This window comes from Ambystoma mexicanum, chromosome 3q, assembly GCF_040938575.1.
Source record: "Ambystoma mexicanum isolate Mex_15411 chromosome 3q, UKY_AmexF1_1, whole genome shotgun sequence".
Classification (NCBI taxonomy): domain Eukaryota; kingdom Metazoa; phylum Chordata; class Amphibia; order Caudata; family Ambystomatidae; genus Ambystoma; species Ambystoma mexicanum.
In genome coordinates, this window is record NC_090926.1 from 455170882 (window position 1) to 455193348 (window position 22467).

Genomic DNA, 22467 nt, shown 5'->3' on the forward strand with positions numbered 1-22467 from the left:
CTTGCAGATTAGCTCTGAGTGTGAGGTCATCTGCAGTGGAAGGTTTGTGTGGAATGTTTGTGTGGAGGTGTTCTGCTGGTGACGGTTGGAGAGGAGAGTGAAGCAGTGAGCTGAGGAGATGGGTGTGGGGGTGAGCCCAGTGTTTCTCGTGTCATCTTGTGTCCCCTACCATCCCTGTGTCTTGTGGAGGAGTTCAGGACATGGACAATAAATAACCTGAGAACTTACCTGATGTGCCAGCTGTCATCATTGTTACACTGGCGACGAGGATGGGATGGTAGGTGGACTGCCTGTTCATTGGCGCTACTGGGGGGGGTGCAGCACTCCTGGAACACCGCCCCCGTGGACCTTCCCCTCACACCCAGGCGGGTCCGGTCCAGTGTATCCGCTGTGTGGAGTTTGTGATCCCTTTTGGTTCTCCTGCTGTGGTTTGTGGCAAGAGCGCCCCATAGGCTGCGAAGTGCAGCGTTGCTGTGGAGTCAGGAGGAGCAGTTCTGCTGTGTGGGCGGCGGCACTGAAAAGTGAGCCGTCAACCTGGCTGGTGCTCCCCTGGTCTGTAAGGGGGTTTGAGTGCCGGTTCCGCACTTCCAGCCAGTGTAACGCCGTGTGTCCCAGACGGAAATGGGTCCAGCGCTGCTGTGACGGAGCGTTGTCCGGTCCGGACCGTCAGCCTGTTGCGGAGCAGCTGCGAAGCAAGCACAGGCGCTGACCAAGAGCGGTAGTCTCCATTCCGGAGACTGGCAGCGCAGCTGGTGTCGAGCAATTGGCGCGTCCACATGAGTCCTGTGTTCTTCCTGGGGAGGTGTTGTGCAGTTGTCAGGCAATCCGGCGTGGATGTGGATAGCACAAGCGGGTCCAATGTCCGTCGGAGAGGCAACTCGCTATGGAAGCTGAAGTGGAGGTTGATTTCAAGCGCTGGCCGGGGTGCAGGCGGTTGTGGTTACCCGGTTCCTGTCCCGGTGTGTGTTCCACGCTGCCTACCATGTATGTATCAGCGGTGGCGGGGAGCGATGTGGACACAGCGATACCTAAGGCAAGAATGATGACGTAGTGTTCTTCATTATCTATGCGGGCCAATCTCTTGCAAGGTCGTTGGTGCTTCTCTGAATGGTCCTGTCCACGTTAGCGTTGAAATCAACGCAAGGCTTCGAAGTTCATTTCTGGATACCAGCAGCGAGTGCATGTAACGTGGAAGTTTGTCCATAGGAGAGACCTTGGTGATGTTAATTTTTCCGATCCAGCACGGTCAGGACGTGGATTGTCCTGGTCCTAGTTCAGTGCGCCAGTATAGGATAAGGCGCTCTGTCACAGTGTTTCATCGCATGACCCTGGTCCTGGCGGTGAAGTCCAGCAGAGGACAGTGAAACGTGTGATACAAGTTCATGTACCGGCGTTGGGGTACTTCGTGGAACTGTATGGAGGAACTTCATTGAACAACTGTTTATTGCAGGTTAGTATTTTGGGCCAGCGTGTCATTGTGTTGGTGTTGTGGCCCATCGTGGGGTGTAGGGTAGAACTCCTGGTAGCGTAAGGGGTTGATGTTGTCGAGGCCGTTGTATGTTCCCGGTGGAGTGTTTTGTTGTGGCCTCATAGTGCATGTTAAGTTCAGGTCTGAAGGGTTGTTAGGTTATTTCATTTTTCAGGGTGGTGGTTCCATGGGTTAGAGAGGTTTCCTTATGTGGGATTAGAGAACTTGTGGGTGGTCCGCTCTTAGGGTCTGATGGTGATGTAGCAACATAACATGGTTAGGCAATGGTTTGGGTGATTCCGTTGCACTGTATTTACACTGGATTTTGGACTTGTGGGTGGTATATCCTAGAGACTGGAATACATTGGACTTGAGGGTGGTGGTCAACAGTACAATGTTTTTGCTTAAGTAAATGTAGTTGAAATGCAACATTACACAGAACGTGAGCATCACATGAATTGCATAATATGTTATGTTTTCATGTCGTGTTGTGTTCGTATGTGAGTGTGGTGTGAGGTGCAACAAGGTACCTGGCCTTTTGCCTTGTTGTTGTTTTCATGGTGCCCACCCTTTATAATGGGGTTGAGGACCCCGTGGTGTGGTCATGGGTTGAGTTGTTGTGCCCATGTATCGTGTTTTGAGTGTCAGGAGTGCAAGTGGTTTTTTTGGGTTCAGTTGTTGTGCTCATGTATCGTGTTCCGAGTGTCAGGAGTGCAAGTGTTTTTTTGTAGTGCCTGGTTTAGGCCAGGGTTGGTCGCTACGTTTTGGCATTCGGGGGTGTTGATCTCTTGATCTTGAGTTTCATTCTACCTGGTATAGTTACAGGTTAGGTGGCTATGGTGTTTGTGTGTTATGTCCTTTAGTGCCTGATGGGTCAGGGTAGGTCGCTATTGGCCCGAGTGTTGTGGTCCCTGGTACAACCTTAGGCAGGGTTGGTCACCTTGGGAATAGTTGTTCCGTCATTAGTGCTTTTGGCCCGAGTGTTGTGGTCCCTGGTGCAACCTTAGGCGGGTTTGGTCACCTTGGGCGTAGTTGTTCCGTCATTAGTGCCTGTGTTGTCAGGGTTGGTCGCTTTTGGCATTGGGTATGCTGTCATTAGTGCCCGATGGCTGTCAGGGTTGGTCGCTTTTTGTGTGGGTTGTGTCGAATTTTAGATCATCCATAGGTTCCGGCCTATTTGGCCGATATGGGTTACTATGGTTTGGAGTTTAGCTTTACCAGTGTGTTTCCTGATTCCGAGTGTGGTATGTCAGGTTGTCGCCTGGTGTGTTCAATAACAGTGTTTTGTAGGAGGATGGAATGGCTAACGGTTTGTGCAGGGGAGCAGTATTGGGTTGTGGTTCTTCCTTATACTGCGGTTCATGGTTCTTTGTGTGGTTCCTCGGTCATTGTCTGGCTTTTGTTGTTGCTTCCTTTGGGGGCGGTTGGTTAGTGCTCGGAGGGGCAGCTCTGAGGCCTCGGGGTGGCAGACCGAAGTGGAAGGTGATTTGTGCTAAGGTGGGTATGTTGGTTAGGTTGTAGTTGTGTTAGTGTTGGCTAACACTAGTTTGGCTAGGGGTGGCAGCCCTAGGTCCTGAGGGGCAGCTCGGGACAGGCGTAAGCGCTCTGTTTGTTATTTTTGAGGCCTGGAAGTGTGGACCGAGGGAGTGGTGAGTTGTTTTTAGGTTGCATGCCATTGGCATTTTCTACTTGGTGCGAGGGTGACCTGCAAATGTTTTCCTTTTGTGTGGTTTCCATTATTGATGTTACCAGGGGTTCTGTACATAGGCGGCCCCTGTGTTGCGGAATTTCTGGTAGTGTGTTGTGTTGGGGTGTTAAGGTCTTGTGCTGGTCACATTACCTTATCATTCTTTTGTTTTCCCATGGAGGGAACGGTGTAGTAACTGGCTTTTGTGTTTCCTAGGGGAGGAAAAGTGTAGTAATCTGGCTTGCAGATTAGCTCTGAGTGTGAGGTCATCTGCAGTGGAAGGTTTGTGTGGAATGTTTGTGTGGAGGTGTTCTGCTGGTGACGGTTGGAGAGGAGAGTGAAGCAGTGAGCTGAGGAGATGGGTGTGGGGGTGAACCTGGTGTTTCCCGTGTCATTTTATGTCACCTACCATCCCTGTGTCTTGTGGAGGAGTTCAGGACATGGACAATAAATAACCTGAGAACTTACCTGATGTACCAGCGGTCATCATTGTTACACACTATTGCCTCCCTTTGGGTGCCTTGAGATCCTAGCCCCTCTCGCGGTACTAGTTTGCATGCACGCAACTTGCGGCCCTGTAGGTCCACCCGTGCCCTTTCTGAGAGGGCATGCAGGTTGCTGACTCTAGTTAGCAGTAGAATGTTGTGGATTAATGAGAAGTTTTAATGTCTACTCGCCTATTGGTTTAGACCTTCACTAACTCTCAGCAATTAAAGGCAAGCTGGGAGCAGACAACGACCAATTGAATGCCTGACAGTTACAGAAGCCATGGAGCAGCACTGCCAGTAAAGCAGCGACTACAATGGGTGTCACACAAGAAGCAGAGAAGTAGACCCAATAGAAATTAGGTGCGACAGGGGTTCTGGCACAGAGGGCGTGGGAGATTGCAGTGTTGGCATGCATATTCGAGGTGTACTAGCATCCCACTCTGGAAACTGACGTTCCTATGGGGGATTCATTGATATTTGCATTGTGATTGATACAGGGTTGGAAGATCAAGTATTCATCTCTGGAAAATGAGGGGGGCAAACAAAAGATACATGTTGTGATCGAGAAGATGCTGCTTGACTGGGGAATGCCTTTATCATGGGGTGAAGTTGGTTGCTTATCAGCAGACCATAATTGTGGCACAAACAGACGCTTCAGGAGGATGATGGCTGTAAAGTATACAGTTTAGTTGGTGGGGGTTGTTTGTGACTCTGAAATCTCCAGAGGGTGGTGTGTACAAGCCACTTAACTCCTTCCAGATTCCTGCTCCATTTAATTCATTTTTAGAATGCAGGGCAGTCACTCGAGGGATATGCTGGCAGTTGTAATACTAGCTGAATGGGGGGTAAAAGGTTCGACAGAAGGTACCTATGCGCTAGGATATCCATCTAAATAAAGTAGCTGAAACCAAGACCTGCTGCGTGGACACTCCCACAGAGCCTACCCAAACAAGGCTCAGATTTAGTATAAGGATAAAAATTGGTTTTGGAATGTGGTCAAACACGCAGTGCCATAAACATTTGGTACTCCAACAATTGTTATCTCAAAGCTATAGTCACAGATACACATATATTGTTATCGCAAATATGTTTAATCAGTTTCTGTACAGCCGACACGTGTTTCGACCAACGAACCAGTCGTTTTCAAGCCCGATAGCCTGACTTATCGTGCATAGAACAATGAAGAAATGCTGTCACGAGAAGTCGAGTTGCACATCAAAGCATATTTCAAATAATTATCTTGGGTCAATTACACACCACAATGGAAAGTCAAATCTGAATTACCAATGGTATCATGTGTAGCGAAGACCAAAATCAGAAAAAAGGCAAATCCCTTAGGAGAAAATAGTCCACTGTATCATTTCAGTGATCAGGGGGTCATGCCCTAATGGTGGAATTTCTTTCTTGATAATGGTGAAAGGGAATCCTACCGTCAGCCTGACAGTGGGATCCACTGATGTACCGGGTACGCTAAGGAGGATCCAGGAGCAATTCCACTTGATCCACAACCTGTAATTTCTGAGTGGCTCCATCATAAATGATACACTAAATACCAAACTGTGCTCAATGTCAGGCCAGTGCTGAGGAATCAGATCTTTGGGGATGGATCGTCACATGACAGTATCAAACATTGGGAAAGGACTTGGCATAGGTATGAGAGTGGATTTGTGTGTTTTGAACACCTTGATTTAGTAGCTCACTCCAGACCTGTTTCCCAAGAGGGCGCCTGGGTAGTTCCTCGTGATCCATGACTTGTCTTTACCAAGGAGCTCCTCAGTAAATGACACACTAAGTATGACCTATGCACAGTGTAGCATGCATTTATTAGACAACATCATTGTGAAGCTACAGGACTTATGATGGCAAAGGAGGATATAGGCTCATCATTCTATTTCCTGCCAGAGCATGCTGGCAATTTCAGTCTTTTGGGATTGCAGAAACAAATGAACCTATTTTTCACAAATGCATGGCGATGGATTGTTCAGTGTCCCGTGCATATTTGAGAAGTTTGACAGTGTCCTAAAATAATTGGTGATTAAGGATTCATTATTCGACCAGATGATCCATTACTCTGATGATCTCTTTATCTTAAATGGGGACGGCAAGCTAGAGTGTGAGGAAGCGTGTAATGGCAACAAGGGAACCATGTGCCCACCTGGAAAAAGAGAAAATGGAACGGCCTAAAACCAAGATGTTTTTCCTAGGAATTGTGTTAGCATAAAATCCAGGTCTTGGTGGTCAAATCAATTTCACACCCAGTGTAAATCCAATGGGGTTCCCAATTTTACACAATATAACGAGTGCAGTGTCAGAGCTAAGAGAGAAGCACAAGAGAAGGTGCCTGTCTGCCAAGCTCAGATATGGGTGGCATTTCTGCAGAGTTATGATGGGTGCTCAGTAAGCCCAGCGTGAGTAGCGACCAATGCAGAGCTACCGTTGTTTGGTAATGCAGCTGTCAAAAGGCAGCTGTGGTGGTTTTCACAGAGACATTGTGCATTTTGGCACGGGCCCAGAGTGGCAGAAACGGGTCTCATGAGAAACATAATATTAGTAGCCCTTTTCCCTGTAGCGGTCACTATGCAGATCTGGAGTACAAACCTGTGGGTAGGAGTGTGGTGATCTGGCTGGATAACACAATGAGCATCCTGTTGCATGGTGCTCCTCCTGATGAAGGAGCTGATATTGATGTGCACTCATAATAGCACTGCTGGGGCTTTGTTCCACCCCAACTCCAACGTGCAGATATTCTTGGCATTATATCTTATGGGAGAGCAAGAGATTTCAGAAATCCATTTGGAGCTCCGGACTCTTGGTGTCCTGTCTGCTCAGACCTAGCAGTGGCATTGTTGGCCCAAAAAAAGAGATGGTGTAAAGTGCCTAAAACATTATTTTTTGTTGTTATTCCTTTCACTTTTACATATTTTTTACAGCTGATTTTATTTTATTTCTTGATTTCCTTTGATATATTTAGACTTTTGGGTTTGAATTTTGCAAATGTGTTATTTAGTCTTCATTTAGATAAAGAATAATTATCACAGGAATCATTAGGCGATCACAACATGCTAAAATGTCCGCCACATTTGGGGTACTATGGTAGAGGGTTTAGCGGACGTCGTCTCTGTTTTATATTTTGTTAAATAGACCCAGTGAAGAGCAGGGAAACACATCGTAAACTTGTAACACGTTTCACGGAGACAGGCTTCGGACCGTTGGAGAACCTTCACGGTATTTATTCTGTGGTTTCTTTCCAGCACTTTGTGGATACACGGGTGTAAATGGCAACGCGGGCGTAAGCTAAGATGAGGAATATTGGATAACGCTGGCATCAGGCGGCACTCAGAAAGTGTTTATTGTTCAGTATTTCTTTTTTTAAACACAATGCGTGGACATCAGTAGGAGGCAAGTTATTTATATTGCTTTATATGAGATCATGTGAGACATAGTGGCACATTGAGGATCTGCACAATTGAAGTGATAGTGAGCATTGTAGATGGAAGGGTACATGTCGTGTAACACGGGATGCATGTGGTTGCACTTTCAGATTATTGAATATATTGTATGATTTATTGCATTGTTGCTGGTGTATTTAGGTTTGATTTCATTAGGAGGTGAGGAAAACGCGGCCATGCAGGGTTTACATGTAACACATTGATTAAGTCATGTGCAGAACACCTGTTTGTTATATCACACCCTCACTGGTGAGGTAAGGTGACACACTAGGTTTTAGGCACAGCATGTTGGTAATAACACCCGCAGAAGCACACACAATTTAGTTTGAAAGGTATATTTCTGCTATATGGATGCTGTTTCAGTTTAGGGCGTGAGATTGTTGTAGATTTGTTGTTGATGGGTGCTATTTTGATTTATTTTCAGCCAGCTGAAGAAGATCCTTGCTGGATCAAAACATGTGCATGTAGTGGCAGTAATGCAGTGTGGTGGCTCATCGAACAAAAGCAAAGAAATGTTGGATGTGAAAGAAGTTGGCAATTCAAAATTCTACTTTGATATCATATATTTATTTATACATTTATATTGCGCCGAAGCCTGCAGGCATCAGGGCGCACACATTTACTCAAGGTAACAACATATAGAGAGACAGGACGGCGAGATGCTTTAGTACGTTATTTTTGGGGAGGTTATGGCTATTTAAACAGGCAGGGTCATCTTCAGGGCCTTCCAAAAAGCCTGATAGTTACCCTCTAACCTGATGGTATTGGCTAGTCCATTCCATGCTTGGGCTGCCATTACCAGGCAATATCTCCCCAGCCCATTAGTGCATTTGAACGCTGGGCAGACAATCTGGCCCCTAGATTCTGATCTCAGTGATCGGCCCGGTATGTACGGGAGGATCAGATCTTTCAAATAGGCTAGAGATTGTTCACAAATAAAAGCATTTGGTGTAAAACCAAGTGCATGACTGATTTTTGGAACAACTCATAGGGGCTGGCCCTAGGAGCGTAACAATGTTCCATTGAGCAGCAGGTGTGCCTGCTGTCCCCATTTGCATTTTCATCCTGGACTGGGAGAAACTATTGGGACACAAAATTAAGATGTAAAACATTGGTGTGCTTTTGTTTTGTCAAGTTGTGTAGAAATAAACCAAGGCCTCTCAGACTGTCATTGTGCACTACAGCCACTGATCACAGAAAAGTGAAAAATATCACCCATGCATAGTTCACAGCGACAACCAAGACTGTGCACTGTTGCAATGCACCATAGCAACAACTGACATTCTTCACGTGAAACGTATCAGGTGGGGCTAATCAAGTGAAATAAAAAAGATAACATTTCAAAACATCTTCTGGCAATAGAAATGCTTCTTGGATTGGGAAAGAGCCAAAAGGTCATGCTAGCTGAACGCATTGTTACTGTTACCATTGCTTTGTCGTTGATAAAGTGCCTACATTGTTGGAAGCTGAATGTGCACTGCTTTTTAAAGAAAGAAACTTCTCTGGCAGGTGTGAATAGAATACTCTGTCTTAGTGGGTTCTCTTGATTCTCCCTAGAAAATATTGGGTTTGCATTTCCGCCACCACTCCAAAAGCATAACTAATGATACGTGTTCACAATTTAGTCACATCGGTGTGCAATGGTGGATTGTACATCACATTTGGCAAGAAACAGTGATTAAAAATGCAAGCGATGCAGTAAAGTGCTTGGTCATTAAAGTGCCCTAAATTACCTAAAAAAACTGGCCACACTGGCATGTCAGTCGGCCCTTTGAAGATTGTGCTATTGCCGTGATAGACAGACCGCAACCGCACTTAGACAAATAAGCTAATTCACTAAGTGATTGCTTCTATAACACAATGACTGTTTATAGCTCCAAAACTAAAATTATTCTTAAAGTAGAACATGTGAGTGATGTCAGGTATGAGGAATACAATGGCACGCCCAACAAGCTGTGGAAATTTGGGAATAATGTTGGCAGTTGAATATTTTTTTTTACATGTGTGCACCTCAGCCCGACCGCGTCATTTTAAGAGTTCCAGCCCATCACTCTACTTTTATTTAACCATATGAATTTATATTTGTTTATTGAATGTAGCTCCTGAAGAAGAGGACTAATTCCCTGAAACCCGTTGAGCAGTGACCACAACTGGCGGTCGAACATACATTGATGTCTTAATTATTCAATAGAATAAATATACGGTTGTTTTTCTGAAAGATATGATTCAAATATTTTGCAATAACGTGTATATCTACTTATGCAGACAGATTTAGCCAGTGATCTGGCATAAGGGTGTGCAGGGGACATTAGAGCCCTCAGTTTGGGCTCTTTTCCTATACTTTTATATTGACTGCTCCATGTCAGGGTGGTTATTCCTCCCCTGCCCCCAAGTTTTGCTATACTTTTTATATCGACTGGTTTTGGATTTACTTCACCTTTTTCTGAGTGCTCTATAACTTATCATTGCTACCTGCTTTATCCAGTAGCCAACATTCTAACCATAGAAAATATGATACAAAATATTTGACTCAAGTAATATTTCAAGTTAAGTATGAGGTGTTGAGATTAAAAGTGTGCATTGATGCATTTGAAAGCTAAGAAACACTGATAAGCTAAGGCATTTGCAAGATGTGATGATTTTTTTTAATAGCAAGGAACATACTCAAAAGCATTATGTGCTGCAATATATTGTGAGCCTTGACAAGTTGCCTGGAAGCCTTGAAAGAGGAAAACAAGTCATAAACGTCCAGTCAATGGCTGTAGGTTTAGGGCAAATATATCCTTCATACGAAGGAAAAAACATTGACCAAAGGAAACAAAAACAGGCAACTGACGATAGATACCCAAATCGTGCCTCAGAAGAAGCAGACTCAAACAGAAATAACAAACCCAACAGAACAAGCTTTGAAACTCCTTCATCAGACATTGCATCTATAGAAGACTCAATAAGAAGCCAACGACCAGACAGAGATGCCCACGCAATTAGAAGAATCTACGACTTCGAAAACACCTTTTTAGAAACAGAATCTACAGAATACTCAATGAACTCAAACTCATAACAATTAACGAACTATGGATTTATGTGGTCATTGTGCTCGTGGAACACCAGAGGAAATCTACATCTATTCACGGACACAGCCGCTGAACTAGAGCAATACCAATTCATATGCCTCCAAGAAACCTGGCTCAGCGATCCACCGGCATGCGATGGTTTTATCACATTCCTAAACCCAGCTATCGTACAAAAACAAGGAAGACCTGCTTCAGGCTTACTCACCCTAATCAAGATAAACCCTCACAGCACAGCAATACTCTCCAAGAACATAAACCCTTGGACTCAACTGACCACAATAATATGTACAAAAAACCAGCAAAAGCGAGAAGACAAAAACAATTCAACAATCCTAATCCTAAACCTCTATTGGAACCCACTAGCAATATCAACAGATACGTTCCTAGACGGAGTTTTCATCTCAATCGATGAGGCCACAACTAAATACCCGTCATCGGAAATAATATTATGTGGCGATCTGAACATCAAGTTATATGATAAAAACGGTGGCCTCTTAAAACACTCAGATTTATCGGCAAACGCAAAGAGATGGATAAAAGAAACCACGATACGCAACCTACTCCTTCTAAGTCAAAGGAACACTTCGAAATCCTATACACCAACATGGAGCAGAGGTTCATCCCATGCAATCATCGATTATATATTTCTATCTGAAAAACGTCATCAATCAGTCACAAACGTGCAGACGATATTAACAGACAGGAGCGACCACAATCAACTTACCGCCCACTCTGAAGCGACACTGGAAAAAATAGAGTCAGCATTACCATCTCCTCTATTAGAACTAAACGGAACAACAACAAGACTGAGAATCCCACAAGCATCCTTAGCCTCATTACCGGAAAAATTCCTACAGGCAAGTCTGACAAATGCTCTAAAGATCGACTACGAATGGATCCTAATTCCGTTCCGACAAACCAGTAAAAATCGCCCGCAGAAAGACCATCGACATTCCTACAACCAAGAAATTGCCGAAAGGACAAAAGCCTTAAACCGAACAATAAGACAGTTAAAGAAAACTCCAGCTCTCGATACCTCAAACCAGATTAAAATTCTGAAAAACAACCATCGAAACTGGACTAAATCACAAAAAAGCCTCATTCAGCAAGCAGATGCAGAAAACATATTGAAAATCCACAAATCCCACAATACAAATGAACTTTGGAACTTACTCAATGACAATCAACAAAAACAGCACAAGCTTACAGCTAATGTAATCCAAGAAAAATGGATAACGCATTTTACTACCATTTACGCACCACGAGAAACAGATCAACAGAATACACAGCCCACAACAGACCCAACATGGAAAGTACACGCAGAATTTGAAGATTTCATCCTCCTGATTAACAAACTCAATACTTCTAGAGCACCAGGCCCAGATGGACTATCCAATGCCATTATCAAAGAAGATCCTAACGCTTGGGCAAGCCTCCTATGCCACATCACAAAACTGATCAATAAACTGCACAGAATACCAAACTCCTGGAGAACAGCAGTAAGTGTACCAATCCACAAACAAGGCCCTAGAGAAGACCCCCAAAACCTCCGACCGATCGCTCTGCTCGATCCGCTAGGAAAACTATTCGCAGCAGTACTTCAAAACCAACTCACCGCGTGGGCCATAAAAAACAATAAATTCTCGACCAGACAAACAGGATTCACGGCCAATGTTGGAACAAACCTCAACCTGATATTACTACAAGTAATTAAACATGAAGCTATCAACTCCAACTCGACAATCTACGCAGCATTTATTGACCTAAAAATGGCTTTTGACGCAATCTCACGCGAAAAACTATGGTCGAAACTTAGAACATGGAACTGTCCACCTGATATCCTAGAACCGATTATTCTGCTGTATTCAAAAACCACGATAAAAGTTAGATTGTCGAGACAAGGAGCTACAACATCTGCCATACCAACAGAAAATGGACTCAAACAAGGCTGTCCTCTCGCAGCGACACTCTACAACTTGTTCACTGCTGATATCGAAGAACATCTAAAATCACATAAAACCAATCCCCCCAAAATCAACTCGATCCCAGTCCCAGTCATGGCATACGCCGATGACGTTGTGTTACTAGACAAAACACTGACTGGGTTACAAACGACACTGGCAGACCTAAGCCATTACATGAAAAAAAACGAACTAACGATCAATACGGAAAAAACAAAGACAATGACTCTCACCAAACCACTAAAAAAAAGAACAAACCAGCGTATCTTTACGATCAACAATGTCGAAATAGAAAATGTTACTTCGTTCAAATACCTAGGGATCACAATAAACCAGTCAAAATCAGAAGAGCAGTGGATAGACAAAATCGAACAAACATCTCAAACGCTATCAAGACAAGGCTGCCTCCTTCATAGAAAATACGGCAAGTTCTCCTTCAAGCCAATTATCTCCTACTACAGACACAAGTACATTCCGATTCTGACCTATGGTACTGAAGCAATGTTGAACGCTCAGAGAGTCAACTGGACAAAATATGAAGCGGCTTTCTGGCGCAAAGTCCTTCGACTCCCGCAAACATTTCCAATGCCAAGAATACGCTATGAATTGGCAACTCAATCAATTGAATCAGTCGTACAATGGAAAAGACTAGATATTTTTCGCAAAATACTGACAGATGGGAAAACTCCAGCAATTCAAATACTGCGACATAAAGAAAACACCTTCAATACGACAATATTGCAAAAATGGAAAGCTACAATGAGAAAAGAAATGGATAGTGAAAATATCACAGAAGAACTGCTTATACTTCGTCCACAACACGCAAAAACAAAACTGCTGCACAACGACTGGATAAAGACCATCCAACAAAAAAATACCTACAAACAGAATCTACATTGCACAAAAGACAATAGGAGAATCCACGAACCACCAGCCTACCTGCAAACCTTCCCAGACCAAACCATTCGAACAACATTTCTAAAAATTCGCCTAAACATTCTTCCTACAAAAGCATACCTATCTACAAAAAGACAGATCAAGCATGAAGACAACTACAGCAGGTTCTGCAAAGACCAAAAAATCGAGGAAACCATATTCCACCTCGTCATGGAATGTAATGAACTCGCCTCACAACGCAAAGAATTCGGTGCTTTTTTTCAACTTTCATCGACACAAATGTGTACGCAAGAAAGATGGACCACTCTCCTCAGCGGCCACAACAAGTACACTTACACAATTGCTCTCTTCCTATCTTCTATACTCGAACTAAACAAACAAAATTAAAAAAGCCAATCCAACTCAAGCAAATGATGAAAAAGTTTCCAAATAAACTACAGCATCAAAAAAAAAAAAAACAATATCCTACATATACTGTTTTTAAAAAGGCACAACCCAAGCAATATATTTACACATGTTTCTCACCTGGCTCAGGTTCTCATTTGCAGTGCCACCTCCAAGTGACTCGTTTCCTATCCCACATTCGCTTGCACCCAACCGAATGTCTGTTGCAACCTCTTGACTTGATTTGAGAAAAGCAAACTCGTTATGCCCAGAATCCAGGGCCACAGCGACCTCATAAGAGTAGGGCAGTGGCAGAGTCCCATTTTGATAGTTTGGTGGAAATGTTGGGCCACCGTGAGAATAAAGAGCAGGTCTAAGAGAACCAAACAGCGTGGATTCCTTGGGCTGCCTGCATTTGGCAATCACCATGAGCATCAGTGATAAAATGAACAAAAAAGAAATTAAGGCCAAAGCAATGACCAAATACACCTCTAGATTTGACTGATTGTTAAACTCAGGGGGTTGGTTGCTTAGCTCAGGAAGGGCCTCCTGCATGTTTTCGGCAAACACCATGTTCAGAGTTACTGTGGCTGAAAGAGATGGTTGTCCATCGTCTTTTACCAAAATGATCACTTTTTGCTTCGTAAAATCCTTCTCTGTGACAGTTCTTGATGTCCTGATTTCTCCAGAATGGGGCCCAATTTTGAAGATTGGGGATTCCGAGGCATGAAGAAGGTGGTAGGATAACCAGGCGTTGTGTCCAGAATCAGAATCCACGGCCACAACCTTTGTTATCAGGTAACCTGGATCAGAGGATGGAGGCACCATCTCAAACAGGACTGAGCCATCAGGCCCAAGCGCTGGGTAGAGGATTTCTGGAGGGTTATCATTCTGATCCACTATAAATACCTTCACAGTGACATTACTGCTGAGAGGAGGAGAGCCAGAGTCCTGAGCCTTCACCTGGAACTCAAACTCCCTGAGCTGCTCGTAGTCATAGGAGCGCTGGGCGTAGATGACACCCGTCTGGGAGTTAATGGAGATGTAGGAGGACAGTGGGGCTTCTTCCATGTTAGCATTAAGTGAATATGTAATACGAGAATTTCGATCCAAATCTAGATCAGATGCTTTTAGCCGGTAAATGGAAGCTCCAGGTGAATTGTTTTCTGGGAGATAGACCTGGTAGGAAGATTTTTCAAACACTGGAGGGTTGTCATTTATGTCCGCAAGTTGTAACCTGATCGTTCTGCTTGTAGATAGAGGAGTTGGTCCCCTGTCTGTGGCTGTGACTGTGATATTGTACTCGGGAACAGTTTCCCTGTCCAAGGTGCTGGCAGTCATAAGTTTGTAATATGTCCCAGATGATGATATTAATTTAAAGGGCAATTGCTCTTGAATTGTACCCATAACATCAGCATTGTCTCCTGAATCTCGGTCATGAACATTGATTAGCGCCACAACTGTGTCTGGCGATGAGTCCTCCGGGATCGGGCTGGTGACAAATGTAAAGGTTATCTCTGGTGCATTATCATTTTCATCAAAAATATCTATAAGTACGACAGAGTGAACAACAAGCCCACCTCCATCTTTCGCTTCAACTACTATTTTGTAAGAACTGGTGGTCTCATAGTCGAGAAGCCCCTTAACTTTAATTTCTCCAGTCTCGGAGTCCAAGCTGAAGGCGTTAAGAGCATTTACTGATATAGTGGAGAAAGAGTATGTAATCCTTGCATTGGAGCCTTCGTCGCTGTCTGTGGCCCTCACCTGCAGCACCAGTGAGTCATTTGCTGCTCCTTCACTGATGGCGGCTCTGTAGGTCTCTTGGGTGAACACTGGGAAGTTGTCATTGGCATCAAGCACCTTAATGTTAATGTCCACGGTGCTGGATCTCACCGGATCTCCCCCATCAGAAGCGGTCAGAATCAGGTGATGCTGACTTTGTTTTTCACGGTCTAATGGGTTCTCCAGCACTAACTCGGCAAATATGTTACCATCACTGCCTTCCCTCTCTTCTAATGAAAAGCGCTCGCTGTCACTCAGCTTGTAGCTCTGCAGGGCATTGATGCCAATATCAGGGTCGTGAGCATTCCCAAGAGAGACTCGTGCTCCTGGAACAGTGGACTCAACTATTTCCAAATCAACAGAATTCTTCAAAAATCTCGGGGCGTTGTCATTTATATCCTGAACAAAGACTTCAACGTGAAACACATTCAGAGGGTTCTCCACTACAGCCTCGAATTTGATTGCACAGCTGTGGGCCTCCCCACACAGCTCCTCTCTGTCTATTCTCTCACTCACGTGCAGGGTTCCCGTGTCCGCATTGAGTGTAAAATATTCATTCATGGCGACAGAAACAAGTCGTAGTTTCCTGTCAGACAAATGCCTCGAGTTTATCCCCAAATCCTTGGCAAGGTTTCCCACAATGGACCCTCGCTTCATTTCTTCAGGAATTGAATATTGTATCTGTGCAGACACAGCAGCGCAGAGGCAGCAACACAACAAAGAAAGCAGCACTTGCCGTCTCCCCCCCAGCACAGCTCTTCCGGGACGGGCTCCCATTCCAGCTCTTCTAGGGCTTGTATATTTATCTTTTAAAAGGGCAGCTCTTCCACCAGTAATGTAATCACGGCAATTCGGAGAATGCAATGAGGGCTGTTGACTCGTCTTCGCTGCACTCCCGACTGACTGAACAGTGAGATTGCGCGAGCTCCAATGTCGCTCTAGCTGCGACTCTCACACAATGGACAACAGCGGCACCTTGTGGCTCAACTTGAGAAATGCAGCTGCACTGAAGATCTCCAGGAAACAAACGAGCAGGCCAATGTGAACGTTTCAAGAAAAAAATGCCTGTAAACCACGGGGCCAGAAAAGACCTAAATATATTAATTTTCACAAAAGGAATCAGAACACGCACAGCCTAATAGATTTAAAGTACAAAGTAGTCCCTATTTCCATACCATTTCTTGCCATTCAATTGCAACCAAATAAAAGAGACGGTGGTGATAAGATGTTGCATGTGACAATTACTATTACTTTCATGTTAATAAAGCACATAGAGAAACAGCTCGGCTGCAGCGAACACTACGGGATTTCGGCAGTCAGCTGCATTTGTCAAGCACTAATTGGCGGGCATCCATTTACACGTGCAGGAACAATAAGAAATATCACCAAAACATGTTATTTTTTCCCAAAGGTCTTAACACGATAAACACTTATGATATGAGGGGAGACGGACAACGATCCTACTAGGCCAGGTGTCATTCAGATCGCGCAAGTGCAGGGGTGGGGGAGGGGGAAAAGTGCAAGGGGAAGGGGAGGGGGGGAAGTGCAGTACAAGGTAAGTGGCGTAAAGTAATAAATAAATAAATAGGGCCAGCTGGTGGCAAGTGCGAGGCAAGTGCAGAGCAAGTGCTGGGGAGGGGGGGGGGCTGTAGGGATACAGAGACAGTCCCGCAGTGCAAAGGGGTTCCAGGGCATCAGTGCAAGTGGAGAGTGGCTGGGCCCAGGACCGAGGTCGTTTAGAGTGGTCCAGTTGCAGGATCAGTGCAGTTTCAGTGAGGAATTTATTAGCTGTTCAGCAGGGGAGAGGGAGATTGATTGTTAAGTGTGACTGCCTGTCTATAACTCAGCCACACACCCTGTGAGCCAGACCAAGCATGAAGACCACCCCTCTTTTTTAGCACCCCCCTCGATTTATCCTCCCACTTAAAGCACTGCACACATCTCATGGGAGCTGGGGCACAGTCCAGCTGACATTGTTAATTTCAGAATCTGATGGACATGTTTTCCACCATTCACAAGCCTCGTTTACAAAGTAGTTTGCTTGTTATTTATACAATATTTTACCTGTGGGCTGGAATAGTAAGGAGCTCACTTTGTCTTAATAATATGTACGCCTATTTCTGGCTCTCTTATAGTCTTGTTATAGGCCAATGTTGTACACATACATATTCACACTTAGGCATTCCTAAACATTCCATGTACATATAGAAGGCCTGCAGTGAAATAAAATATCTACTTCTCTTTTCGTGGGAAATTCAGTTAGCAAATGTACAGGTCACAGCATTTTTCTTTGGGATAAGCTCTACTGATATTAAATGTTACTCAAAAAGTGTGTATTTATCGTTTGAACTCAATGTGCTACAAAACTAGCTGAATTTACCCCAAACCTGTGGCGGTCCTCTTCTTATATTTAGAAAATCTTCAATTAGGAAACATACTTGTTTCTCTCAATTTTGGTTTTTGAAAAGCTACCGAATAGCTTGGTATTTGGAATGTTTGGGGGTTTGCCCGGAAGCAGTCCTCACGGGACATGTTCCAGTGAATCCCCAGAGTAAGACATTTCTTTCTTTGCTTTCTTTGCTCACTTCCTCAAAGGTTCTCCAGATGGACACACACTAGGCTCTCCCCACCCACGACACATCACCAGAGTTCTAACGTGAAATAATAACAATGCATGGTGTCTCTTGCAGCATACGACTGCCTACCCTCAAATACCCGGTTAATAAAAAGCTGACAAGCCCAGAAAGACCTGTTCATTCAAGTCTGCAGGTATGAGTGCATGCAGAGCGACGCCGCTGCTTTACAGCCAATGGCCCATCACACACCTCTTCATGCAGGACCCAGCAGCCAGTGCCCCCCCAAGAATGTAACAAGATGCCCTTTACAAGTCCCAGCTACACTGCACTACCTGGGCCAGGATTGAACACAGACTTGGCTCACAGTAGGAACTTTTTTCTTTCTCCAATATGAATTGTTTTCCAGACATTGTGGCTGGCCCGAAACTGTATCTGCCTTGTTTTATTACTGCACAAAACTAAACGGTGCAGACCCAAGTTGAAGAGGTTGGCATAGCAGCATCTATTTCATTTTGGATCAAAGTTGTGCGTGACATGGCTTTCATGGTGGCATATGTCCAAGGTCACACAATAAACTATGTTTTGGTGTATTTATCAATTTCTTACTACATATGAGCCCTCGCAAAAAGACCACAATGAAACAGGAGATTTTACATATCTGGATGTGTTCAGTTTTTGTTATATACTACTATTTAAATAGCTGCAAAATATCACCGTTGCTATTTTATTACTGTAAGACTGTCCATGCCAAGGGACATCACTTGAAGTAAAGCATTTTACTTTCAAAATAAAAGGGTTTATTCTCAGGCACATCACGCCTGGGGTGTTATACATGAGTGGAACCGAACAATAGGCTAAAGAAGAAGAGCATATAAGTAAATAGCGAATGTAGCCCCCATTGTAAGCTGCGCTATAGCAGGTCCTGCAATCTACTATGATTTAGAATGTCATATGGTCAGGGACTGTGTCAGGGCCTTTCAACTTTTTCAGTTGAAGTGGACCTCACGCCATGGGGGGGCCCAGAGCTGGATATTAGTTAATTAATTCAGTACATTAAATGCACACTTTGCAACGTGCAAAGTGTAGGGCAGGGTTCCAAATTACCATGTGCTGGGGGCTGTTTAGCACCTGCTTGTAGCCCAGAAGAGCTTGGTTAGCGTCATACAACTAGCTACCAGGAGCTACATGTGACTCTCCAGGCCAGTGGTTATAATTCAAACATATCTCCCTGACATCAACTCTACCTGTTTGGGAATGTGTATAAAAGAGCATTAAGACATGTAGGAGATATTTAAAGCATATTTTGTTGTGTACAAATGTAGACATATTTATGGCGTGGAGGTTGAATTTGCGACTCACCTTGTGTTATTATTATGATGATGATGATGAGGATGATGAGGATTATTATTATTATGCTTGTGCTAGCCCCTGGTTGCCCAGAGGTAGATCCTGCATAGTGAGTGCTGTCCGATTCACAGGAGCTATTGCTCCTCCTCATCAAATCCATATTTCGATCACTGTAGGGTGCCCTTTGCTGGCATACTCAAGCTTCCCCCTCTGCCTTCCCTTTCAGGATCCAGCAGCATGTTAGTGCTTCCCACCTTGCCGCCTCCCTCTATTGCATTTTCTAGGATTTTGCACAGAAGGAAGACACACGCAGGGGTTGGTGCTATGCACATGTCTGTATTATAATCTATGCACCCACAGCTGTCTCGGACGGTTTGTCCCAGCATTGGGTAAGGTGGACCCCACACATCACTTTGAAATGCCCCCCACGAGCCAACACGCAGCTTCAGCCACCCTGTATATGGTTAAAGATATTGACTTCTTAAGCAAATAATGGGAGTTTGGAAACAACATTTCCTGTGGGACACCAGAATGAGTCATCTTCGGTGGGACCTAATTTGCAAGTAATTTGTATTTCTCTTAATACATACTTCCCTTTCCACATCCATTTTTCGAATGTGTTATTTCAATTAATATTTTACATAAAACTAAAATCAAACCGAGAGAATGAATACTGAAGCCGTCCAAACAAAAAGTGCAACAAGGTTAAAGTGGCCCCAAATGAAAAAGCTGCATAGACTGAAACAGGTGCATTATTCTCAGCTCTAAAGGGGAATGAAAAGGCACCGCACTAGTGATGCGGAAGCCATGGGCAAGACTGACAGCAAACATAACCTAGTCTAGACAGTACGGGTATAGGTGCGGTATTCACATGCAACATGAAACAACTCTACTCGTTCCATATCCAGTTCATCTGCAGCATGCTGTCGATCTCCATGAGAGCGGCGGGCTGCGTGTTATGAGCAGGCCCTAAACTGAAGGGTTCAATACTTTAATGTACTTAATGCGGAAGCCATGGGCAAGACTGAACGCAAACATAACCTAGTCTAGACAGTACGGGTATAGGTGCGGTATTCACATGCAACATGAAACAACTCTACTCGTTCCATATCCAGTTCATCTACAGCATGCTGTCGATCTCCATGAGAGCGGCGGGCTGCGTGTTATGAGCAGGCCCTAAACTGAAGGGCTCAATACTTTAATGTACTTAATGCGGAAGCCATGGGCAAGACTGACAGCAAACATAACCTAGTCTAGACAGTACGGGTATAGGTGCGGTATTCAAATGCAACTTGAAACAACTCTACTCGTTCCATATCCAGTTCATCTGCAGCATGCTGTCGATCTCCATGAGAGCGGCGGGCTGCGTGTTATGAGCAGGCCCTAAACTGAAGGGCTCAATACTTTAATGTACTTAATGCGGAAGCCATGGGCAAGACTGACAGCAAACATAACCTAGTCTAGACAGTACGGGTATAGGTGCGGTATTCACATGCAACTTGAAACAACTCTACTCGTTCCATATCCAGTTCATCTGCAGCATGCTGTCGATCTCCATGAGAGCGGCGGGCTGCGTGTTATGAGCAGGCCCTAAACTGAAGGGTTCAATACTTTAATGTACTTAATGCGGAAGCCATGGGCAAGACTGAACGCAAACATAACCTAGTCTAGACAGTACGGGTATAGGTGCGGTATTCACATGCAACATGAAACAACTCTACTCGTTCCATATCCCGTTCATCTACAGCATGCTGTCGATCTCCATGAGAGCGGCGGGCTGCGTGTTATGAGCAGGCCCTAAACTGAAGGGTTCAATACTTTAATGTACTTAATGCGGAAGCCATGGGCAAGACTGAAAGCAAACATAACCCAGTCTAGACAGTACGGGTATAGGTGCGGTATTCACATGCAACATGAAACAACTCTACTCGTTCCATATCCCGTTCATCTACAGCATGCTGTCGATCTCCATGAGAGCGGCGGGCTGCGTGTTATGAGCAGGCCCTAAACTGAAGGGTTCAATACTTTAATGTACTTAATGCGGAAGCCATGGGCAAGACTGAAAGCAAACATAACCCAGTCTAGACAGTACGGGTATAGGTGCGGTATTCACATGCAACATGAAACAACTCTACTCGTTCCATATCCAGTTCATCTACAGTATGCTGTCGATCTCCATGAGAGCGGCGGGCTGCGTGTTATGAGCAGGCCCTAAACTGAAGGGTTCAATACTTTAATGTACTTAATGCGGAAGCCATGGGCAAGACTGACAGCAAACATAACCTAGTCTAGACAGTACGGGTATAGGTGCGGCATTCACATGCAACATGAAACAACTCTACTCGTTCCATATCCAGTTCATCTGCAGCATGTTGTCGATCTCCATGAGAGCGGCGGGCTGCGTGTTATGGGCAGGCCCTAAACTGAAGGGTTCAATACTTTAATGTACTTAATGCGGAAGCCATGGGCAAGACTGAAAGCAAACATAACCCAGTCTAGACAGTACGGGTATAGGTGCGGTATTCACATGCAACATGAAACAACTCTACTCGTTCCATATCCAGTTCATCTACAGTATGCTGTCGATCTCCATGAGAGCGGCGGGCTGCGTGTTATGAGCAGGCCCTAAACTGAAGGGTTCAATACTTTAATGTACTTAATGCGGAAGCCATGGGCAAGACTGACAGCAAACATAACCTAGTCTAGACAGTACGGGTATAGGTGCGGCATTCACATGCAACATGAAACAACTCTACTCGTTCCATATCCAGTTCATCTGCAGCATGTTGTCGATCTCCATGAGAGCGGCGGGCTGCGTGTTATGAGCAGGCCCTAAACTGAAGGGTTCAATACTTTAATGTACTTAATGCAGATATACACTGGAAGCAACGAGTGCACATCAGAAAAGAAGGGAGTGCAGATCTCGCTAGTCAAGCTGTACAACATCTTCTACAAGAGAAGTCTCACAAACAAACCAAGAACAATTACAAAAACACTCTTCATAACATAGACAAGGCCCTCCAGAAGGCTCAATAAGTCACACACATTTAGAAGGGCTTTTAAGAAATGAGCATTTCTTCCTCCAGGGCCTGAATTCAGTGCTAAAACATGGCATCCACCGATCCATGTTTCTTTCCTTCGAGAAACGGGTATACTGCAGACTTTACATGGACACGGAATACCTTAGCCCATCAGACCGTCCTAGGAATGAACGCATTCAAAGCGCACCATGTCAAATGCCACACAATTTGAAGATCTGAACCAAGCAATACAAAACATCGATCAATCAGTCAATGTATGGGTGGGAAAATATGACACTAATTCATTTTGGGAACGTTTGGCAATTCAGAACAC

General features: G+C 44.5%; 1 protein-coding gene across 11 annotated transcripts in view; it reads right to left on the reverse strand.

Annotated features, from left to right (window-relative positions):
- The window catches only part of LOC138582666 (protocadherin gamma-C3-like), a 1158828-nt gene that overhangs the window by 798861 nt on the left and 337500 nt on the right, over positions 1-22467 (reverse strand). The window contains exon 1 of one of the 11 annotated variants that reach the window (XM_069654180.1): positions 13550-16055. The exons of the other annotated variants lie outside the window; for them this stretch is intronic. Within the exon in view, the coding sequence (XP_069510281.1) occupies positions 13550-15967 (2418 nt within the window). The 5' untranslated portion in view covers positions 15968-16055. Of the gene's footprint in view, positions 1-13549; positions 16056-22467 lie in introns of those variants that run through there. 11 annotated transcript variants of the gene reach the window in all.